The sequence below is a fragment of the Trichomycterus rosablanca genome, chromosome 12, assembly GCF_030014385.1.
Source record: "Trichomycterus rosablanca isolate fTriRos1 chromosome 12, fTriRos1.hap1, whole genome shotgun sequence".
NCBI classification, from domain to species: Eukaryota; Metazoa; Chordata; class Actinopteri; order Siluriformes; family Trichomycteridae; genus Trichomycterus; species Trichomycterus rosablanca.
The window spans coordinates 14,030,728-14,055,487 of record NC_085999.1 but is presented as its reverse complement, the minus strand read 5'-3'; the positions used below and the strand labels follow the sequence as shown (position 1 = coordinate 14,055,487).

At 42.5% G+C, this 24,760-nt stretch overlaps 1 protein-coding gene across 2 annotated transcripts in view; it reads left to right on the top strand.

The window, feature by feature from the left end:
- Nucleotides 1–24,760, top strand: part of myo16 (myosin XVI) — a 313,223-nt gene that overhangs the window by 11,463 nt on the left and 277,000 nt on the right. For both annotated transcript variants that reach the window (XM_063006388.1, XM_063006387.1), the window contains exon 2: nucleotides 17,521–17,781. In XM_063006388.1, the coding sequence (XP_062862458.1) occupies nucleotides 17,521–17,781 (261 nt within the window). The remainder of the gene's footprint in view (nucleotides 1–17,520; nucleotides 17,782–24,760) is intronic.

The following is a 24,760-nucleotide window of genomic DNA, read 5'->3' as shown; positions in this document are numbered from 1 at the left end:
ACACTTTGACACAATGAAAAGTAGTCTGTGTGCAGCTTATATAACAGTGTAAATTTATTCTTCCCTCAAAATAACTCAATATACAGCCATTAATGTCTAAACCACCGGCAACAAAAGTAAGTACACCCCTAAGAGACTTCACCCCTAAATGTCCAAATTGAGCACTGCTTGTCATTTTCCCTCCAAAATGTCATGTGACTCATTAGTGTTACTAGGTCTCAGGTGTGCATAGGGAGCAGGTGTGTTCAATTTAGTAGTACAGCTCTCATTCTCTCTCATACTGGTCACTGAAAGTTCCAACATGGCACCTCATGGCAAAGAACTCTCTGTGGATCTTAAAAGACGAATTGTTGCGCTACATGAAGATGGCCAAGGCTACAAGAAGATTGCCAACACCCTGAAACTGAGCTGCAGCACAGTGGCCAAGATCATCCAGCGTTTTAAAAGAGCAGGGTCCACTCAGAACAGACCTCGCGTTGGTCGTCCAAAGAAGCTGAGTGCACGTGCTCAGCGTCACATCCAACTGCTGTCTTTGAAAGATAGGCGCAGGAGTGCTGTCAGCATTGCTGCAGAGATTGAAAAGGTGGGAGGTCAGCCTGTCAGGGCTCAGACCATACGCCGCACACTACATCAAATTGGTCTGCATGGCTGTCACCCCAGAAGGAAGCCTCTTCTGAAGTCTCTACACAAGAAAGCCCGCAAACAGTTTGCTGAAGACATGTCAACAAAGGACATGGATTACTGGAACCATGTCCTATGGTCTGATGAGACCAAGATTAATTTGTTTGGTTCAGATGGTCTCAAGCATGTGTGGCGGCAATCAGGTGAGGAGTACAAAGATAAGTGTGTCATGCCTACAGTCAAGCATGGTGGTGGGAATGCCATGGTCTGGGGCTGCATGAGTGCAGCAGGTGTTGGGCAGTTACATTTCATTGAGGGACACATTAACTCCAATATGTACTGTGAAATACTGAAGCAGAGCATGATCCCCTCCCTCCGGAAACTGGGTCGCAGGGCAGTGTTCCAGCATGATAATGACCCCAAACACACCTCTAAGACGACCACTGCTTTATTGAAGAGGCTGAGGGTAAAGGTGATGGACTGGCCAAGCATGTCTCCAGACCTAAACCCAATAGAACATCTTTGGGGCATCCTCAAGCGGAAGGTGGAGTAGCGCAAAGTCTCGAATATCCGCCAGCTCCGTGATGTCATCATGGAGGAGTGGAAAAGCATTCCAGTGGCAACCTGTGAAGCTCTGGTAAACTCCATGCCCAGGAGAGTTAAGGCAGTTCTGGGAAATAATGGTGGCCACACAAAATATTGACACTACAGGAACTTTCACTAAGGGGTGTACTCACTTTTGTTGCCGGTGGTTTAGACATTAATGGCTGTATATTGAGTTATTTTGAGGGAAGAATAAATTTACACTGTTATATAAGCTGCACACAGACTACTTTTCATTGTGTCAAAGTGTCATTTTGTCAGTGTTGTCCCATGAAAAGATATACTTAAATATCTGCAGAAATGTGAGGGGTGTACTCACTTTTGTGATACACTGTAGATGTTGCGTTCCAGTTAGATCCGACAGTTCGTCTTTCTCTTCTCCCAGTTTGTCTCTGCACATGTTCACCTGCCCCGCCCCTCTCCCTCACTGAACACAACTCACCCCTCCCTCCCCACCACGTGAGCAGGGCATGTTCTAAACAGCTCTAGTGACTATAGAGCTCCGTCTAAAAATGATATTTTCGTTGTTGATCTCTTTGAATCAATAACACTTGCATTAATGTAGATTTGAAAATGACAATACTGAATATAACATTTCAAGAACAAAACTGTTGTTTATATGAGCTTTGATCTGGTCTGGGTGCAGAGTTTTATATCGGGCGCAGAACGCTGAGACGAGCGAGCGAGCGCAGCTACTATGGGGAGCGAGATGCGGGTTTTACCCCGAAAAAATAATAATGAAAAAACACACAAGAAAAGCAAAAGAGAACTTAATATTTTCACAGTGATTGGGAGCAAAAGTGTGTGTTTCATTCGGGGGACGACGACAGAGAGCGGCACAATGTGGAGAGAGGCTTCAGTACGTGTCACAGAAACGTCCATTTAAATCGTAGCTTTTAAAAAATCTTAAAAAAAAAAAATGCAAACATGGGACAGAGTTCATGATTTGTTCTAAAACAAAAGTAGTGATCAGTACAAACGGGATCAGTACAAACGGGACATTATTTGAAGATGGGACTGTTAATGATTTCCTAAAAAAATGCTACAGAAGTCATAATTTATAAATAAATAAATAAATAAATAAATAAATAAATAAATAAATAAATAAATAAATAAATAAATAAATAAAAATTGTGTGATTTTGATCAAAATGCTACAAATGTGCTCATTCATACAAAACCGTCAGGAACAATATTTACAAAAATATAAGAGATGTGATCGCTCTGACTTTCAGAAATAAATAATGTTACATGTTTAAATATGTCTGTGTTTCCTGCCATGGTACATCATTGTTAATAATTATTGCAAGAAATAATTAACATGTGATGAGACAGTCTCTTCACATATATGAATATTTATTATTATTATTATTAATCATAATATTATCATTAAAGGTGAACCATGCAACTTTATGTTATTCAGGAAGTTTGTACCCTACAAGCAGCCCTCTGTTTTAAAAAGGTTGGTGACCCCTGATTTAAAATATGCCAATAGTTTATTTTTGAGGAATTTCTCATGTTTATCTACAGCTGAATGTTAATAAAAGTGCCTGTATAACATTTGGAACATGTAGCTTTGTCTCAGACGTGTCTTTTTGTTATTACCGTATGGGATGAAAAAATATCGAGATATATATCGTATATCGCCATTCAGCTAAAAAATATCGAGATATTATTTTTGATCCATATCGCCCAGCCCTACTACTTCCATAACTCCACTGTCCAGTTCTGCTACCAGTATGCTTAGAGTAATTTCTGTCAATGGTCAACAGGAGATAGCATAGGCACAAAGGCATTTTTACTGGCCTGTGACTGAGCAGCATCCTATACAGAAGGATTTGATGCACTCTGTGTTGTGACATGTTTACTTTATCATCAGTATCGATTAGGATAGTTGTAGCCTAGTGGTTAAGCTAACGGACTAGTAATCAGAAGGTCTGCTGCTGTTGGGCCCTTTAGCAAGGCCCTTAACTCTCAATTGTAAGTTGCTTTGGATAAAGGCATCTGCTAAATGCCAAAAATGTAAATGATTAAATATATTTACAGTTTGAGCCACAGTAGCTCTTCATTTGGTCTATACCAGACGCCATTGCCTTGGTTGCTTAACAAGTTGTCTTGTCCATCCTCAACCCACCTTCAGCGGGTACTCACTATGGCTGCAAGTGACTCTTGGCTTTTATGCCTTTGTGGCTCAAGGTTTTACTAAGGTTTGTTTAATTCATGCCAAACTTGTTCCAAACATCATTTTAAAGAAATAATTAATAAATAATTAATTCTCAAGGCTGTCATTTCAATGTACACTGAACTTTAAAACTAATTTCAGTTCCACATTTGATATAGTGTCTTTAAAAGAACCTAGCTGGAAAATAAAGCAGCTGTATGCAGCAATATGTAGTGTTTGCCAGGCTGCCCTTAGCTTCTGTCCTACTGACCTACATGGCTGCTGATCAAAGGTAGCAAGTGCAGAGAGACGTTAAGCCAAATTAATTGTCTTTAGCTAATAAATCCCTGGCACAGTTTACTCAGATGAGTGTTGATTCATCTGAGTGTATGGATTAGTTTCATCTGTATGATTTCATGACAGCTGACATTGCTGTGTGTTTTCAAGGACATTTCCCCCCATAATTTTTCAATAGCAGTGTGTAAATGCTCTATGTAATCTAAGCTCTAATTTATCTATAGGTCTTACCTCATACATGTGTTCATTTATTTTCATTAACTGCTTTCTTCTGGTCAGGTTCACGGTAGGTCTGGCAGATTTTGGGCTGTTATGTAGAATACAGCCTGGACAGAGCTTTTCTCAATAGATTATCACTCAGATACCGAGTAATAATATATCACTCGAGTATATATACACCGAGTATATATATACACTGATACAGGCATACCATTATGACCACTGACAGGTGAAATGAATAACACTGATTATCTCTTCATGACGGCACCTGTTAGTGGGTGGGATATATTAGGCAGCAAGTGAACATTTTATTCTCAAAGTTGATGTGTTGGGCCAGCATAAGGATTTGTCTGACAAGGGTCAAATTGTGATGGCTAGATGACTGGGTCGGACTATCTCCAAAACTGCAGCTCTTGTCAGGTGTTCCCGGTTTGCATTGGTCAGTATCTATCAAAAGTGGTCCAAGGGGAACAGTGGTAAACCCGCGACAGGGTCATGGGCAGCCAAGGCTCATTGATGCACGTGGGGAGCAATCCAACAGACGAGCTACTGTAGCTCAAATTGCTGAAGAAGTTAATGCTGGTTCTGATAGAAAGGTGTGAGAATACACAGTGCATCACAGTTTGTTGCGTATGGGGCTGCATAGCCACAGACCAGTCAGGGTGCCCATGCTGACTCCTGTCCACCACCGAAAGCACCTACAATGGGCACGTGAGCATCGGAACTGGACCAAGTTGCAATGGAAGAAGGTGACCTGGTCTGATTAATGGATGGCTGGGTGTGTGTGCATCGCTAACCTAGGGAACACATGGCACCAGGATCCACTATGGGAGGAAAGCAAGCCGGCGGAGGCAGTGTGATGTTTTGGGCAATGTTCTGCTGGAAACCTTGGGTCCTGCCGTCCATGTGGATGTTACCTTGACAAATACCACCTACCTAAGCATTGTTGCAGACCATGTACACCCTTTCATGAAAACGGTATTCCCTGATGGCTGTGGCCTCTTTCAGCAGGATAGCGAGCTGATTGGTGTTGCTCTGAAAGTGGGAGGCATTTGTATCTCCCTTATTCATACATGCTATGTTAGCCAATGATATAAACAGTAATGTTAAGGAAAGTCGCAAAATAAAGTGTGTCATATTGGACATACCAAGGATAAAATTGATTTGCCCTGTTTCTATAAAATAGTAAAATAGTAATATACTTCCCCTGCATTATTCAAGGCTTAGCACACTTAGCATTTTCAGGTGACTTGTGTATTTCAGCCCTCCAGTTATTGTGATTATTGGTTGATTGGTTGATCCATTCTTTAATGCAATGATTATTCTGTATGCAGAAACACTTCACATCAATATATATATATAGTTTATGCGTTTTCTCCCCTTTTTGTCCCTTTTTAGCGCGTCCAATTGCCTGATTACGTCATGCTTCCTCTCCACCAATGCTGATCCCCGCTCTGATTGAGGAGAACGAACCTAACCCACGCCCCCTCCGACACGTGGGCAGCATGCCGTATGCATCTTATCACTTACACTTTGACGAGTGCAGTGCAGCTCAGCGTTGTGTACGTAGAGACACACCCTGAGAGCACTCTCTTCTCATCTCTGTGCAGGCGCCATCAATCAGCCAGCAGAGTCGTAATTGCACCAGTCATGGGAGAGAGACCCTGTCCGGCTTAATCCCGCCCATATCTGAACAACAGGCCAATCGTTGTTCATCTGGCAGCCCAGCCCAGCCAGCAGGCAGAGCTAAGATTCGATATGATGTATTCGAGATCCCAGCTCTGGTTCCAGTGTGTGTTTTTACCGCTGTGCCACCTGAACGGCCCTTTGTCCTGAGGGTCTTTTCTGAAGACGGGGTTTGTTTTTAGTTTTTGAGAGTGTGTCTTTAAGATGCCGAGTTACTTCCAGTCTTTGGAATTGGGTCATTGAGTCCCCTTTGATTCGAGTTGTATGTCTGCTAGCTCTCCCTGAACAGTCATGAACCAGATATTCAGCACTGATCACAGGGATCCAGCTGTTGTTTATGTTTTATGCTACACCTTCGTGTTGTGATGTAGTCATCTGTTTCTTCCCTCGTGTGTAAAGTATCCTTTACCTTGTACGAACTTCAAATGTCTTCTGCTTTGTGCTAAGCAAAGCAAACGTCTGCCCCTTTCCAAACGGAAAGCCCCTTGTTGCTGAAATACAAACAAACCAGGCTGACCTTTTAGCTCAGAGTCACGGTTTATGTTAGGCAGCTGTTAAAACAGGTGAAGGTGTTTATAAGTAGATAACCATCAGTTTTAAAGCGGTTATAGCCCACAGCAATATCAATCACCTGGCCTGCTCTGTCAGTTAGTGTGTGATAACCATCTCAGATCTCCTTTCTGGCAGGGATCTACAGAGCACAGTAATAGGTCTTCTTAATAACCTTATTAAGAAGACCAGATGCAGCAGGTGGACGCAGATACTTTGTGAGGGTCGTGGACGAATTTGCTATGATTTATTAGCCAGCGAGACTGTATTTTGTAAAGAGCCTCTTAGATCTTGGTATTCATGGTAAATTGTGGAGATTTAAAGTATGCTATATGGCCAAAAGTATGTGGACGCCTGACCATTAGCTTCTTGGGCATCCCAAAAACCATGGGCATTAACATGGAGTTTGCTACCCCATTGTAGCTTCTCTAATGTAGTGCAGTTAGGTTTACACTACTGACACTAGTGACTTACACTACTGTGACTGTATATTGTCTAAGCAATTGAGGATTAAGGGCCTTGCTCAAGGGCCCAACAAGCGGTGGTGGGGTTTGCACCAGCAACCTTTTGATTACTAGGCCAGTACCTTAACCGCCAGGCTACAACTGCCTATTAAATGACATAAAAAATACAGATGGTTCGGTTTATGATATTTTGTACACATACACTGATCAGCCAAAACATTAAAACCACCTCCTTGTTTCTACACTCACTCTCCAATTTATCAGCTCCACTTTGTAGTTTTACAATTATTGACTGTGGTCCATCTATGTCACTTCATACTTTTTTTAGCCTGCTTTCACCCTGTTCTTCAATGGTCAGGACCCCCATAGGGCCACCACAGAACAGGTATTACTTAGGTAGTGGATCATTCTCAGCACTGCAGTGACACTGACATAGTGGTGGTGTGTTAGTGTGTGTTGTGCTGGTATGAGTGGATCAGACACAGCAGCGCTGCTGGAGTTTTTAAATACCGTGTCCACTCACTGTCCACTCTATTAGACACTCCTACCTAGTTGGTCCACCTTGTAGATGTGAAGTCAGAGACGATCGCTCATCTATTGCTGCTGTTTGAGTTGGTCATCTTCTAGACCTTCATCAGTGGTCACAGGACGCTGATATTTTTGTTGTTGGTGGACTATTCTCAGTCCAGCAGGGACAGTGAGGTGTTTAAAAACTCCATCAGCGCTGCTGTGTCTTATCCACTCATACCTGCATGACACACACTAACACACCACCACCATGTCAGTGTCACTGCAGTGCTGAGAATTACCCACCACCCAAATAATACCTGCTGTGTGGTGGTCCTGTGGGGGTCCTGACCATTGAAGAACAGCATGAAAGTGGGCCAACAAAGTATGCAGAGAAACAGATGGACTACTGTCAGTAATTGTAGAACTACAAAGTGCTTATATATGGTAAGTTGAGCTGATAAAATGGACAGTGAGTGTAGAAACAAGGAGGTGGTTTTAATGTTATGGCTGATTAGTGTAAATAATCTACAGCAGAAACTGTGTGAATATTGAATTTAGATTTTTTCCTGGGCAAGCGATCCATTCAGTCGCCAGCTGTCTGAGCTGAGCAGCTCTCTTTTTGGCATGCAGAGTTGCCAGGTTTGCGGTTTTCCCACCAAATTGGCCCTATTTCAGCTTTTAGACAGACTTTAGACTGGATATTTTTGCTAGACCTGGCAACACTGCTGCCACATGGTTGCTAGTGTATACGGTACAACCGATACGTTATACTGTAGTGTTCTGTGCTAAATTCTTTGGATACCCTTTTGTATCAACTTTGTGTTATTTGTCACATCTTTGAATGCCCATCTGTGTCTCCTGCTGGTGGTGAGTACTGTGTAACCATTCTGTTTTTGTTTTTCACTTGCAATACATAATTAAATAAATTACATGAGATATTCATGTAATTTTGTTTAAAATGAATGTGTTTATAATTTTTCCTGACTGTAGGTTAATAGAAGTGTTTAAAGCATGTAAAGGTACAGTGGGGCCAAAAAGTATTTAGTCAGCCACTGATTGTGCAGGTTCTCCTACTTAGAAAGATGAGAGAGGTCTGTAATTTTCATCATAGGTACACTTCAACTATGAGAGACAAAATGAGAAAAAAAATCCAGGAAATCACATTGTAGAATTTTTAAAGAATTTATTTGTAAATTATGGTGGAAAATAAGTATTTGGTCAAACACAAACAAGCAAGATTTCTTGCTCTCACAGACCTGTAAGTTCTTCTTTAAGAAGCTCTTCTGTCCTCCACTCGTTACCTGTATTAATGGCACCTGTTTGACCTCGTTATCTGTATAAAAGACACCTGTCCACAGCCTCAAACAGTCAGACTCCAAACTCAACCATGGCCAAGACCAAAGAGCTGTCGAAGAACACCAGGAAGAAAATTGTAGACCTGCACCAGGCTGGGAAGAGTGAATCTACAATAGGCAAGCAGGTTGGTGTGAATAAATCAACTGTGGGAACAATTGTAAGAAAATGGAAGACATACAAGACCATTGATAATCTCCCTTGGGGTCAAGATCTCATCCCGTGGGGTCAAAATGATCATGAGAACGGTGAGCAAAAATCCCAGAACTACACAGAGGGACCTGATGAATGACCTGCAGAGAGCTGGGACCAAAGTAACAAAGGCTACCATCAGTAACACACTACGCCGAGAGGGACTCAAATCCTGCAGTGCCAGGCGTGTCCCCCTCCTTAAGCCAGTACATGTCCAGGCCCGTCTGAAGTTTGCCAGAGAGCATATGGATGATCCAGAAGAGGATTGGGAGAATATCATGTGGTCAGATTAAACCAAAATGGAACTTTTTGGTAAAAACTCAACTCGTCGTGTTTGGAGGAAGAAGAAAAACCCAAGAACACCATACCTACTGTGAAGCATGGGGGTGGAAACATCATGCTTTGGGGCTGTTTTTCTGCAGAGGGGACAGGACGACTGATTCGTGTTAAGGGAAGAATGAACGGGGCCATGTATCGTGAGATTTTAAGCCAAAACCTCCTTCCATCAGTGAGAGCATTGAAGATGGAACGTGGCTGGGTCTTCCAGCATGACAATGATCCCAAACACACCGCTCGGGCAACGAAGGAGTGGCTCCGTAAAAAGCATTTCAAGGTCCTGGAGTCTCCAGACCTCAACCACATAGAAAATTTGTGGAGTCCGTGTTGCCCAGCAACAGCCCCAAAACATCACTGCTCTAGAGGAGATCTGCATGGAGGAATGGGCCAAAATACCAGCTACAGTGTGTGCAAACCTGGTGAAGACTTACAGGAAACGTTTGACCTCTGTCATTGCCAACAAAGGTTATGTTACAAAGTATTGAATTGAACTTTTGTTATTGACCAAATACTTATTTTCCACCATAATTTACAAATAAATTCTTTAAAAATCCTACAATGTGATTTCCTGTATGTTTTTTTCTCATTTTGTCTCTCATAGTTGAAGTGTACCTATGATGAAAATTACAGACCTCTCTCATCTTTCTAAGTAGGAGAATCTGCACAATCAGTGGCTGACTAAATACTTTTTGGCCCCACTGTAGATAGGCTAGGCTATGATATATACAGTATATATAAAACTCATTGGTTTGCAATACGATCAACTTATGATGACCAACTTAGAGGAGAGTCTGTAAGCTTAACTAAGCTTAATTGTAAGTGTACAGCTTGCAAATGCAAATGCCCTGACCCAAGCCCTAACCATAAACCCTAACTTAAACCTTAACATCTAACCCTAAACCCTTACCCTAAACCGAACCCTAACCATAAACTCTAAACCAAACCATAACCCTAAACCTAATCCTGAATCCAAACCTAAACCAAACTTTAAACCTTAAATTCTGAACCTAACCTTAAACCCTAACCCCAACCCTAAACCGAACCCTAACCATAAACTCTAAATCAAACCATAACCCTTAACCTAACACTAAACCTTAAATGATAAACCTAACATTAAACCCTAACCCCAACCCTAAATCCTAAACCAAACTCTAAACCTTAAATTCTGAACCTAACCTTAAACCCTAAATCCGAACCCTAACCCCTAAACCTAACCCTAACCCTAAACCATAACTCTAAACTAAACCCTAACCATCAATCCTAAACCTTAACCCTAAACTTAACCCTAAACAAAAACCCTAATAAAAACCTAAAACATAACCCTAAACCCAAACCCTAAACCCTAAATCTAAACAATAAGCCTAAACCTAACCCTAAATGACAACCCTAAAAAATACCCTAAACCATAACCCTAAACCCTAATCCAAACCCTAAATCTAAACCATAACCCTAAAACTAACCCTTAGCCTTAACCCAACCCTAACCCTAAACAACACCCTAACCCTAAACTTAATCCTAAGCCTTAACCCAACCCTAAACCAAACGCTACCCCCTAGGCCTTAACCCAACCAAGATTGAACTTCTCGGTTCGAAACTTGGCGTTGCCACTGTTCAGCTGGGCGCCATCTAGCGGGCATAATTGGCAGTGCTTGTAGCAGACAATAATTGACCACCGTGTCTGCTAGGGCAGGATGACAGGACTATGTCAGTTGGGTCCTCAAACGCTGTGCAAGGACCGTGATTGGTGGATAGAGGTGCCTGTGCAGAGTGCATGGGCGAAAAGAAGGGGTCTGCTAGGACTGCATGGGTCGGAGGAGGCGTGAGCAGCAACATACCCTCCTGGAAAGCAATCAGGGATCCCCCACAGTGCAAGACAGATTGACTACGCTAAATCAGGAGAAAACAGGAGAAAATGCATAATGTAATAGTTTGTAATCAGGTAGATTTCAAAAGAATCTGTGGCCCGTTTTGGCATATTTTTTTACTCCATCTGGCGCCCAACAAGAAAAGTTTGGACCCCCCTGGTTTATGTGAAGCCAGTAGCTGGTAAATCAGTAAACTCTGCTGTCCAGTGATGCTCCAGGACTGAAGCTGTGTAGCTTTGTGGTAAAGCTTAGACTGTCCCCTCGTATATCAAGACAGTAAAAGGTTTATGAGCATGAAGGGGGTGCAATTGAATTACTTAAAGGTCTCAATTTACTCACAGTAATAAAGTGGCCTCCGCAGAGTATTAGTTCTTGTAGTCTTTATAAGCAGTAAGAACTGTGCTTTACGGTCGTCCGCAGAGTCGTTTTAAAGACGTGGATTTAAAGAAAACCTCAATCAGCCGGGTTTGTCACAGTGGATCGTAACCGTTCCTCTCATCTCATTTCATCTCATCTCATCTTCGGCATGACAAAGCTGTGTAGCTCTCATCTCTCACCCCACAGCCACCTTTAAAGGTGCGTTGCCTGAGAAAAAGGGGATAGAAAAAGCACAGAATAGGCTCGGACTTCAAAGCGAACCACGTCGCTGAGGGTTTTAAAGGCTTACGTGTTGCCAGCCGGCTGAATCGTGTCGATCGGGGGGGCAAAAGACGAAAGGAAAGAGGGCTTGAAAAGAAAGAGCCGTCTAATTTATCTACCAAAGCAGACTCTTCGAATTGCAATTCTGCTCGCTCGAGGGCTTCCGGTGTCCTGAATTATCACAGTAATTACAAGTCTGCACAGTAGTAGTGTCAGAGAGTGCAGAGATGACTTCCTCATCAAGTAAACTTTTTGCTTGGCCTCAGGGAAGGTGTGATAAATTACACTGATTTACGCTGATTTACCAAGGTCAAACAAACTTTCTTGATACTACGTATATATTTTTCATATATTATTTCAGGCTGCACAGTGGCTTGGTGGTTAGCACTGTCACCTCACAGCGAGAAGGTCCTGGGTTTGACTCCCAGGTGGACCGTTCCGGATTTTTTCTGTGTGTGGGTTTCCTTCCACTGACTAAAGACTTGCAGTCAGGTTAACTGGAAATACTAAATTGTCCCTAGGTATGAGTGTGTTTGCCATGTGATGGACTGGCAACCTGTCCAGGGAGTTTCCTGCTTTTTGCCCAGTAAATGGTACCCACGGCGACCCTAAATAGAATAAAGCACTTTCTCTAATTCAGGAAATGATTTCATAATGTAAAAGTGTAAAACATGGCAACATGTTTGTACCCATGTGGGAAATTTGCAATGTAATGGTCAGTCAAGTAAGAATCTGTGTTTGAATTTGTGCATTTTACACTTCTCCACCTTTGTTACTAAAGGTTTCTGAATTACATTGCCACTCTTCTTTGTGAGGCTTGCAATGTACAATTTCTATCGATACTATTTTCTGAAACATGTTTGTTTAATTCTGTGATTATTTTTCTCTCTCAACGTTTGGGCCGTTTAGCACCTAATAAAAGCTAAATAAGCTTTATTTTGCGACCACTATTCCTCTTCGACGATACTGGTCGTTCACGTTTGACATGCATTGCTTTAACTTTTAAGACAATGTGTTCCAGTTCACTGCTGCTGCTCTGAAATCTCACATACACTATATGGACAAGTATTTGGACTCCTGACCACGTTGAGCTTGTTGGACGTCCCAATTAAAAAAGAGATGGTATTGAAATAGTGTGACTTCGGCGCCCAGGTGGTGCAGCAGGATATTCCGCTAGCACACCAGCGCCGAGATTCTGAACTCCTCGGTTCGAAACTCGGCGTTGCCACCGGCAGGCTGGGCGCCATCTGGCGAGCATAATTGGCAGTGCCTGCAGCAGATACTAATTGGCCACCGTATCTGCTAGGGCGGGACGACCGGACTATGTGTGGGTGGAAGAGGTCGGAAGAGGTGTGAGCAGCGACATGCTCTCCTCAGCAGTGGAAGACAAAATGACTGTGTTAAATCGGGAGGAAACTGGGGAGAAAATGCATTAAAAAAATAGTAGACTTCTATGAGATCTTTTCAGCTACTAACAGCCACTCTTCTGAGAAGGCTTCTCTCAAGACTTTGAATTATGTCCGTAGAAATTTTAGCCCATTCGGTGAAGAGAGCATTTTTATGGCTGGCCACTAGGGGTGGACGATATGGCCTTTAAATAATATCACGATATTTTGGGATATTTTTGCGATAACGATATTCACTTGTGATATATAAGAACACTTTTTTAAAAAGTTTATTTTAAAAACACTTTTGTTTTGCAGACAGTCAGGAAATCTACAGTACAAATGTTACTAAATGTACATTAAATTAAGCATCACTTCCAGTAGGGCTGGGCAATATGGCTAAAAGAACTCAACTCAAACTCAAACTTTTTTAGAAGTGGCTTTATACGATACGATACGATGTAATGTAAACTTAAAGTACAATGGCAGGCCACCGCCCGTATTTAACCTTATATTGTTTATAAGTTCTCTTAAAAACACAAAACATTGTAGTTCTAACTAATTACAGTGTTTTTGGTATTATTACAGGCTGTATTTGTATTCATATTGACAACATTTATATTAAACAAACCAGCAGAATCTCACAATCACATTTATGCTGTCAGTTTTACTTCAAATAAATGAGCAGCAAAAAAATCCTGATTAATATTTGATTATGCTTTGCTATCATTTCAAAATCAATATCTGTCAATTATACAGCGACCAATGAAAAGAGAGCTTGAAATTCCACCCAGAATCTGAATTTGAAGCTCTGATTGGTTCATACATCTGAATCTCTTGAACCGGAGTTGTTTTGCCCACAGAGTGAGCAAAACGAATGAATCTTTACCATAAATTAGAGCACAAGTTTTCTGATTCGATTCCAATGAATAATTCGTCTGAAAAGAGTCGTTTCTGACTTATTGACTCAGTGATTCAGTGTCCATGCTCATACGCGAAGGAAAGTGTTCCGCTTAGCGCTTTTGTGTTTTAAACGTTCTCAGATGGTAACCTGTGTGTTCTATGTTCGTTTGCTGACACAGTTTTTAGCCTCACATCATTCTCGAACTGAAATAAAGTTTACGTGTTGCCACCTTTTGTCGTTACAGTTTTTTCGCACGTTTTGTCCGACCTTCTGTATCTGAAAAACTTCCACACTAGTGATGTAGCTCGGCTTTTAGGAACTAGTTCGCCCTCGGTGCTAACTCCGGTACTACTCTGTCCATTATTTCACTGTTAGGCGCTTGAGAGTGAGTGAGAGAGAGTTAGCGTTTGCTAACAATATCGCGATATGGCAAAAACCATATCGAATTTACAACTATACCAGTATTATCGTGAACGATATTATATCGCCCACCCCTACTGGCCACCGATTTTGGTCAGGGAATCGTCAAAGAAAAAGCAACTCATTGAGACATTGGAACTTTGGAGTTTCTTCATGTCTTATTAGGCTTTGTTTAGTGCACAGGGGCACAGTCATGCTCGAACAAGGAAAGGGCCTTCCCTAAACTGTTGCTGTAAAGTTGGAAGCTCCTGGAGATAACTTACATGGACAACATGCAAACTTTCCCCTTGCTGTGACAGTGCTACCCTCACTCACTCATACCCCTTTTCCACCGACGTGGAACGGTTCTGGTTCTGGTTCGCGGACTTGATTTTGAACCGGTTCCACGTGTTTCCACCGAAAAAAAGAGGTTCCAGACAGCGAACTAGCGGGCCAATCTGGCACCACAGAATACTTGGTTTTTCAGAGCGAAACGTGACGTCATCGGTGGCCGTGTCAGAGTGTAGAGGTTTGGGTGCTTTGCTAAACCACTGTGCTGGTGTCTCGTATGGAGCTCGTCGCTGCATTTTTTTAATCTTTTTAAGTTCACCTGATTACATTTTGATCCAATTTGCCGCTGATATTTTCATATTTTCTTAAAAGAGATGAATTGTGTGATATGACGTGGTAAAAGTGACCCGGACAGTACGAACGACGCTTAACACGAAAAATTAAGTGTAACGTGGCTTATTGTACTAAAACAATGATTGATGAATTTGGGCAGTACCGAGCACTTATAACCTGTAATTACGGAAATAAATTTAGTGTTTCTATGTTTAATTTTTAGTACATTTAGCCATGTTACACTTTATTTTTTACGTTACACTTTTTCGACTCTCCCGAGAAGATTCAGAACCCCGAGCTGCATAAACACCACACGTGAAGTAAATCCAGCTAACACAGATATATGTATTGTATTTTAGAGTAGATTTGATTGTTATTTTACACAAATGGATGTGGAACTTTAGTGATGTTTTATCGCTCAAGTCGAGCGCTGAGCAAATCGGCTATTTGTGCCGAGAGTCGCGGTGAGAGCAAAGCGCAAAATGCTTCTCACGTCAACGAACTAAAGAAAACAACAACTGCGACAAACACGTCTACGTCTTCTTATCACCAATAACTGATCGATGCTTTTTACATAACAACGAACATCTGTAACAGCAGCACAAAGGCTCGCACATAATCTACACGCCCCGCCATCATGTTACTACTCTTAACTTTCATTAAGCAACGCCCATCGTTGATGACGCAGACTTTGTTCTCAAAAACTGGTGGAAACGCGCGTCGGTTCTCTACAGAACACCAAGGTTCTAAGAAACCTGAACAGAACTGGTTCAAGAACCATGGTTATTTTGGTGGAAAAGCCCACAGTTTCAGTTTCTAAGCCGCTTATCCTATTTAGGGTTGTGGGGGGTGCTGTAGCATATCCCAGCACCGAAACACCCTAGACAGGGTGCCAGTCCTTCGCGGGTCACCCAAGAGTCACTGTGCTGCCTTTTTATACATGCTGTTAAATGGCAGCACTCCTAATAGAACTTTTGAGTACAGTACAACTCCCATGAACCGTAAAAGCCACAAAAAGCTAAAAAACAATACTTTTGTGGGACACTATGCCAGTTAGCAAACCCCACCAAAATGAATCGATAGTTTCTATAAAACCTACAGGGTGGAAGAAGCTCAGCAGGAGAGAACCAAGAATTTCCGATCATCCTGCTGATCGCTTCACGTGAACCTCAATTTGAAGAGCAGCCAATTTATCTTCAATTTATTCTTTAATTATTAATCAGAATAAATGTTTCCTTTGAAGAGGAATAGAGTTTTTTTTCACATAGGCTTGACTAAAATTTTAATGAGTCCTTTAAATCGATATATTTTCATTATTCAAGAGCAACGTCTTTCCTTTTTTCCTGTTTTTATTTGATTTGCTGCGAGTGCCGCCGGCTGTGTACGGCAGTGTGAGGGAATTTGCTGAGTCATGATATTAATCTCACGCTGCGACAGTGCGCTAGGGTGGGTGGGGGCGTCGACCAGGGGGAATCTTTGCTACAGGGCACCTACTAATTAAATCTTAGGGCAAAACATGCTCCCTGCTATACGGGTTATGGTTCCAGATGAGATTTAATTATAAGCTTTTTATCATTTTAGTCATTTTGATTCTGATTCATCTCCACTTACCATATAGAAGAACTTTGTAGTTCTACAATTACTGACTGTAGTCCATCTGTTTCTCTGCATGTCCCCCTTTCATGCTGTTCTTCAATGGTCAGGACCCCCACAGGACCACCACAGAGCAGGTATTATTCAGGTGGTGGATCATTCTCAGCACTGCAGTGACACTGACATGGTGGTGGTGTGTTAGTGTGTGTTGTGCTGGTATGAGTGGATCAGACACAGCAGCGCTGCTGGAGTTTTTAAATACCGTGTCCACTCACTGTCCACTCTATTAGACACTCCTACCTAGTTAGTTCACCTTGTAGATGTAAAGTCAGAGACGATCGCTCATCTATTGCTGCTGTTTGAGTTGGTCATCTTTGAGATCTTCATCAGTGGTCACAGGACGCTGCCCATGGGGCGCTGTTGGCTGGATGTTTTTGGTTGGTGGACTATTCTCATACCAGCACAACACACACTAACACACCACCACCATGTCAGTGTCACTGCAGTGCTGAGAATGACCCACCACCCAAATAATACCTGCTCTGTGGTGGTCCTGGGAGAGTCCTGACCATTGAAGAACAGCATGAAAGGGGGCTAACAAAGCATGCAGAGAAACAGATGGACTACAGTCAGTAACTGTAGAACTACAAAGTGCTTCTATATGGTAAGTAGAGCTGATTAAATGGACAGTGAGTGTAGAAACAATGAGGTGGTTTTAATGATATGGTTGATGGGTGTATACTGTGTGTGTATCCTTCCTATTGGTGCCAGTTTTCTGACTTCCCCTATTTTGCTTTCTTTCTGAGTGTTTGGGTTGTGGCTCACTGGTGGATTGAGTGGCTGGCAGGGTTGTGCCGGGCATAATTTGTTTTGTCTAAGGTCTGTTCCTTCTCTCTCTTTTCTCCTCGTGTCTGTCTTTGGGCTGCTGAATAGCCGTGTACTACAGGCATTTTTACCTTTGTTTTGTTAATTTGCTTTGTGTTAAATGAAACAAGCAGTGTGAATTATTCAACCTGTGAGCCATGAAATTAAAACCTGCTTTCTAATGTGCACTAGAACAATTTTGCTCATTGATATTGGGCTTCCTAATCAAGACTGTTCCTTTGTCTGTTTCGTTTCAGGTTGTTTCCAGCTATGTAACGCCTTCAGGCAGAACATGGAGATAGACCAGTGTCTGCTGGAGTCGTTACCTCTGGGACAGAGGCAGAGGCTGGTGCGGCGGATGCGCTGTGATCAGCTGCGGGCGTACTACGAGCGGGAACAGTTGCTGCAGAAACAGGCTACACACAAATCTCAAGGCAGCCAACGCAAGAAACGCGCCGTCAGCTTCTCTCTCTCCAACGTCATCCAGGACGCCATCATACGGCACGATGATAAAGAAGGTGACGTGTGGGTTGGGGGGGTGTTCTGATGTTTTTGATTATCAGGGTTTAGGGTGGGATGAATGTAAATCAATATTAGACACACTGACTGATACAATTACACCTTAAGATAGGATTTAACGTCATGGAAAAATGCCAAATTAATTTCCAGCGAGGCGAGGACTTGCCGACTCGGTCATTTACCACTGGGTATTAAGTCATTCTTCACAGTGATTATCAAAAAAATTTAATGTTCAATTTGTAGCAAGCAAGAATGGATGGATGACAGAAGCAGAGTGGATACACGCCCATCATGAGTGATAGAACAGAAAAATGAATTCAGCACACTAAGCTGTTTCTGTCTATATGATTTTAAGGTGGTGTAGAGCTGGTGTTTTCAACCTTTTTGGACATTTGCCCCCTTCCGTGTGCCGATTTGAACATCCATCTTTGGAAGGTGCACTTATCAGAGTGCTCTTAGTGCCAGTCTTAGACTCTGATAAAATAAGAAGGGTTGTTTCAGGAATGGCAGGGATTCTTTGGTGACTTCTAAATACAGCTGAAAGAAAAAAAATAGAACCTGTAAATAAAACCATTAGGTTCCTCATAACCCTGAACTTAAAATCATTATTTTAAATGATAAACTGTATTAAATGGATCGTATTGTATTTTAAATAGAATCTTCCACAAGTCTTCCACATGCTATCAAATTAAATGTATACTGTCACTACAATAAAGCCTAATGCATCATTATACATTGTACAAAATACAATTTATTATTTTACATGTACGTTCAGGATCCTCAAACTCTGCCTTTTTCATTTCACACTGTCCTCTTCCTTTATCTTCATCACTGCTAATAGTTTACACAGCTGCCAGGGCAAATCTGTCTCACATCCCTCAGCAGCCTTTGCAGGTCAGGGTGTAAATCCTTCCTTTTGGGTACCGACCGGGTTCAGCTGGTCTCCGACAGCAGCTGGTGTTACCGTTGGAAACATGGCACCCTTGGCTGGGCATGAATGACAACTTTAGCCCACCCACCAAACACTAATTACCAGTCTGGCAGTGCCCGGTGCTTTTGTTCTGGACTCTGGAGTAGCTCAGTATGGCAGGTCTGCTCAGTGTCTGGTGTAAATGCCTTTTGACCAGCCAGCGATTATTGATTTCTTATGGCTCTCGGCCACCGTTTAGGCTTTGGCTATCACTGTCACTTGTTTAACAGTTTAGAAAGCGTTAGTAGAATAGGGTCAGAGCGGCCCTTTTTTAACAATATATTTTGTTTATGCATTTTCTTCCCCCTTTTCTCCCTTTTAGCGCGTCCAATTGCCCGATTGCGTCATGCTTCCTCTCCACCAATGCCGATCCCTGCTCTGATTGAGGAGAACGAAGCTAACCCACGACTTGTGGGCAGCATGCCGTATGCATCTTATCACCTACACTTTGACGAGTGCAGTGCAGCTCAGCGTTGTGTACAGAGAGACACATCCTAAGAGCACTTTTTTCTCATCTCTGTGCAGGCGCCATCAATCAGCCAGCAGAGTCGTAATTGCACCAGTCATGGAGGAGAGACCCCATCCGACTTAGTCCCACCCATATCTGAACAACAGGCCAATCGTTGTTCATGTGGCCGCTCAGCGATGTATTCGAGATTCCAGCTCTGGTTCCAGCGTGTGTTTTTACCGCTGCGCCACCTGAACGGCAAAGCGGGCCTTTTAAACTGAATTGGTTCATGCACTTTTTTGCTATTTTATTTAGGCATTTCTCCCTTTATCTCCCAATTTTAGTGTAGCCAATTAGACTTCCACTGCTGGGGACCCCTATACGCTCCCTCCGACACGTGTGCAGTCCATGATTCCTCTTTTTAGATCATACTTCAGTGGACTTGCACGTGAGGCCAGTCTTGCATGTGGAGAGTCACACACTGATTCTTCTACTTCTGTTCAGGTCCCTTGAGCTTCTAACTAGGGTCCTTACACAGCATCAAACACCCGGTCTTTTCCCACACAGCAGATTAGTGGCCAGTTTTGTCTGCCTGCTAGTGGGTCCCCAGCCGACCGGTAGCAGAGCTGAGATTCAAACTTGGGGAGTTCCATTATCACACAGCGCTGGTGTGATAGCGGAATGTCCCGCTGTGCCACGTGGGTGCCTGATTTATGCACTTTTAAATAAATACTATGGATAAGCCAGTGACAATAGGCTGTTTTAATCTGTTGTCCGATCATTTTAGAATATTTCCCCTGGTTACTCCTTTTAGCTTTCCTCTCACCTTACAGAAATATGCAGAAGGTGGATTGACTAATCTAATATGCCTCTCGATGTGACTAAGAAATGGGTAAATGTGTGGTGAGGCCTTGTGCCATGTACGCTATATGGCCAAAAGTATATGTTCACTTGATTATGACCGTCTTGCACATCCTATTCTAAAACTATGGAGATGAATATCTTGCCCCCTTTTCCCTTGTAACTTTAACAGCCTCCACTCTTCTGGAAAGGCTTTTCATAGGATTTCACAAAGTGTCTGTTGGAATTTGTGCCAATTCAGTAAAAGAGCTTTTATGAGGTCAGGCATGATGTTGAATAAAAACGTTTGACTCCCAGTCAACATTCCAATTAATTCCAAAGGTGCCATCTAGCGGGCATAATTGGCAGTGCCTGCAGAAGACGCGATTCTGCTGGGTCGGGACGACCGGACTATGTGGGTGGGGTCTTTAAAATGCTGTGTAAGGACCCTGATTGGCAGATAGAGAGGCGCCTGTGCAGAGTGCATGGGTGAAAGGGGGTTCCGCTAGGGGCTGCGCGCGGGTCAGGGGAGGCCCGCCTCGACTGCAATCAGGGATATTGGTCAAATATTTGGTCAAATACATTAGTCTACTACTGCTGGGATTCAGGGTTCGAATCCCTAGCTGTTCTACTTACATCTACTTACAGTCGTGATAGGCTGTGTCTGAGAGGGGATGATCCAGATGGCCAAGCCCCTATGATGGACTGTCATCCTGTCTTGTGTGTTACTGACACTGTGCCCAGTGATTCCAGCGAAACCAGACCCACCGCAACCCATCCTGACCAGGATAAAGCAGTGCTAAAGATTTAAATGCAAATAAATTAAAACATGTTAGGGAAGCTCTGAAATATCGCAGCTGTATTTTTTAGGTGGCTAGCTCTGCAGACAGATTTGTGCTGGGGTTTGATCTGGGTCATGTAGGTTTTGCTAAATCCACAGTGTCTTGAGAAAAAGCCCATCTGATATCTTCTTTTTCAAAGAGGGCTGCAGCTGCCCCCCCTTCCCACACAGATCAGGAGAAAATATAGCCAAGAGACAAAGACAAGGGCTCATTTTGGGGGGAGAAATGTCTGATTGTGTTTGTGGTTGTGTGTGTGTGTCAGGAATGTAACCATATAAAGGTTGTTTTAATAATTTAATATGTTTTGTCATATCAGAGAGCATGACTGATCATCCATTCAAGCATTTAGAGATTGAAACCAAACCACGTGCTATTCCAACCAGCCACTGAAGCCTTTTTTAGCCTGTGATCAGACAGGCTACCAGTGGTTAGCATTGTACAACTCCAAATCAGAAAAAGTTGGGACAGCATGGAAAATGCAAATAATAAAAACACAGAGTTTCTTACATGTACTTTGACTTTTATTTGATTGCAGACAGGATGAATCTGAGATATTTCATGTTTTGTCTGGTCAACTTCATTTCATTTATTAATAAACATCCATTCCTGCATTTTAGACCTGCAACACATTCCAAAAAAAGTTGGGACAATAAAGCATTTACCACTTTGTAATGTTGCCATTCCTTTTCACCACACTTAAAAGATGTTTTGGCACCGAGGATATCAAGTGATTTAGTGTTTTAGCTTTTATTCTCCACACATTCTCTACTGGGGACAGGTCAGGACTACAGGCAGGCCAGTCCAGTAGCCGTACCCTTTTCTTCCGCAGCCATGCCTTTGTAATGTGTGCAGCATGTGGTTTTGTATTGTCTTGTTGAAAAATGCATGGACGTCCCTGGAAAAGTTGACGTCTTGAAGGCAGCATATGTTGCTCTAAAATCTCAATGTACTTTTTTTTTGCATTAATGCAGCCATCACAGAAGTGTAAATTGCCTCTGCCCAGGGCACTGACATCGCCCCATACCATGACAGCCCCTGGCATTTGGACTTGTTGCTGATAACAGTCTGGATGGTCCTTTTCATCTTTGGTCCGTTACTTCTAAAAAAGACCTGGAATGCTGATTCATCTGACCACAATACATGTTTCCACTGTGTGATGGTCCATCTCAGATTCCTCAGAGCCCAGAGAAGTCGACGCCTCTTCTGGACATGGTTAACATAAGGTTTCTTTTTTGCATAATAAAGGTTTAAGGTGCATTTGTGCTTAACAAAGATTTGCCAAAGTAATCCCTTCCCCATGTGGTTATATCAGCTATTGTTGAGTCGTGGTTCTTGATTCATGAGTCGTGTTCAGCTTAAGCTTGCGCCCTTGGCCTTTACGCACTGAAATTCCTCCCGATTCCTTAAAATGTTTAATGATATTATGCACTGTAGAGGGAGAAATATGCAAATCCCTTCCCCAGTCTTTCTTTGAGGTACATTGTTTTTAAACATTTCAATATGACAAAGTAGAGATCCTCTGCTCATCTTTGCTTTTCAAAGACTCAGCCTTTCGTATTTCATTACTAGTCCTAAAATTTTCCAGTCCCAACTTTTTTTGGAATGTGTTGCAGGCCTGAAATGCAGGAATGGAGGTATATTAACAAATGAAATAAAGTTAACACAAAACATAAAAACATAAAATATTTTGGGTTCATACTGTATGAGGGAACACTGCATTTTTTTTATTTGCATTTTACATACTGTCTCGTTTGGGGTGGGGGGGGTGTATTGCTAACCCCCCTAGCAAGTGTGTGTGTGTTTGGCTGCCAGTCACATAGTTTAGCCTAATTCTGGTGCGGAAGTCTCCCTGATTTGCATATTTAGTGTTTTCGTTGATCCCAACACTCATAAATCCATCAGCTAAGTGACATCCAGATCTGGGTGTGTTCAAGCAGGAAAAACATGACACAGTATTTTAAGGGTTCAGGGGTGTCAGGCTTGAGTCTGGGTGGACAGTATTGAAGAGTTAAGTGTTCTACCTTATCTAACACACTTGTTTTAAGTTGTCAGCCTATTATCAAGGTCTTTTCTGTGGACACAGTTTGTATAGCTGACGAGCCCTAATACCTCTCATATTGACAATATATTACTAGAAACAGGTGGCACAGTGGTGGGCGGCACGGTGGCTCAGTGGGTAGCACTGTTGCCTCACAGCAAGAAGGTCCTGGGTTCGATCACCAGACGGGGCGGTCCGGGTTCTTTCTGTGCAGAGTTTGCATGTTCTCCCCGTCTGCGTGGGTTTCCTCCCACAGTCCAAAAACATGCATTCAGGATAATTGGAGACAATGAATTGCCCTGTAGGTGAATGGGTGTGTATGTGTGTCTGCCCTGCGATGGACCGGCGCCCCGCCCAGGGTGTTACTGTGTTTCTTGCGCCCATTGAAAATCTGGGATAGGCTTCAGGACCCCCCACCACCACCACGACCCTAATTGGATAAGCAGTTAAGACAGTGAGTGAGTGAGGTGGCACAGTGGTGCCTTAGGTACAGTTGGTGAAATCTCTTCATACATTTAGGAAATTTGGCATCCTTTCTCTTGGTCAGACAAGAATGACTCTCAATACTCTCTCACATTGTGCAACCAATTGTACCAAGTACATGTTTTTGTCATGTGAAGGAACCTTAATACCGGTAATCTCATCCACCCCCCGTGGTCACAGTCTCAGACAGTGGACGCAGGTGTGCACTGGAACATTTCATTTGCTTTTCAGAAAGCTGACTTTATCCCTCCTTGGATCACTCTATGCACTCCACCTTCTGGCTCTGCCAAAGACATGGATCACTTTAGAGAACACTTTCCTCTCTTCATGTTTTTTTTTTCACTTCCCATGACAAATTGGCAGGGATGGTGTCAAGCGTCTGCTTATTTTATCTTCAAAAACGGTGCTTGAGATTCTCTTCTTTCTCTGATCTTAACATCTTATCATTTGAAGACCATGCTGGTACTGGACCATTTCCCACTGAACACAAGCTGTAATCTTTTATACTGCCAGACTAGACATTTCTTTATAGTGGATAGTACTACACTTACTTTCCTTGGACAGTGGACAGTCTCCTGCCTGTCGTTGTTGTCATATTTTTACCTGGTACTTAAATAACCAAAGTTGACAACATGGTAACTTAATCTTTAAGATTATCTTAAAGGTAAAATGTTTCAGGTAGCCTCTCTCCACTTCTCAAATCCTGTACTCATGGTCCTTCTTAATGCTTTAAACCTGACTGACCCAGTATTAGAACCCCTAGAGGATTGAGGTGGTAATTAGTGCCTCAATTTATTATTGTTTGATACGTAAAATGAGTTTTGAGAGTAGAAAGTGGGTCATTCATGCATTCCCCCCCCCAATTGTTCATCCAATGGTTATCCAATTATCCAATCATATTTCACCTCTACTGCTGCGAACCTTTACTCTTGACCAAAGAGGGCTTTAACCAACACATGCCCCTTAACAAGGCAGGTTCAAATGGTGCTCCGTATCAAGTACAGAGAATCACGTACCGATCTCCAGTATTAGCCAGCAGAGTTTGTAATTGTAGCAGTTATGAGGAACCCCCTCTGGTCCATCAAGCCCCAGACAGGTCAATTATATACCATATAGGAGCTTGGCTGGCTGATAGCAGAGCTGATATTTAAACTCATGAGTTTGAAATGTAAGCACTGACGGTCTGGTGTGTTCCAGTTTAGTGCGGCTACTACCCAAGAGCCCAATGTTTTAATTGAGCTAACATTTTAATCTTAGGGATTGTGCAAATGTGAGGACTCTCCTTTTTCAAACAAGACTAAGCTTACTGTAATATGACATAAAGACTCTCTCCAGAGAAAGAATACCTGTTTAATAC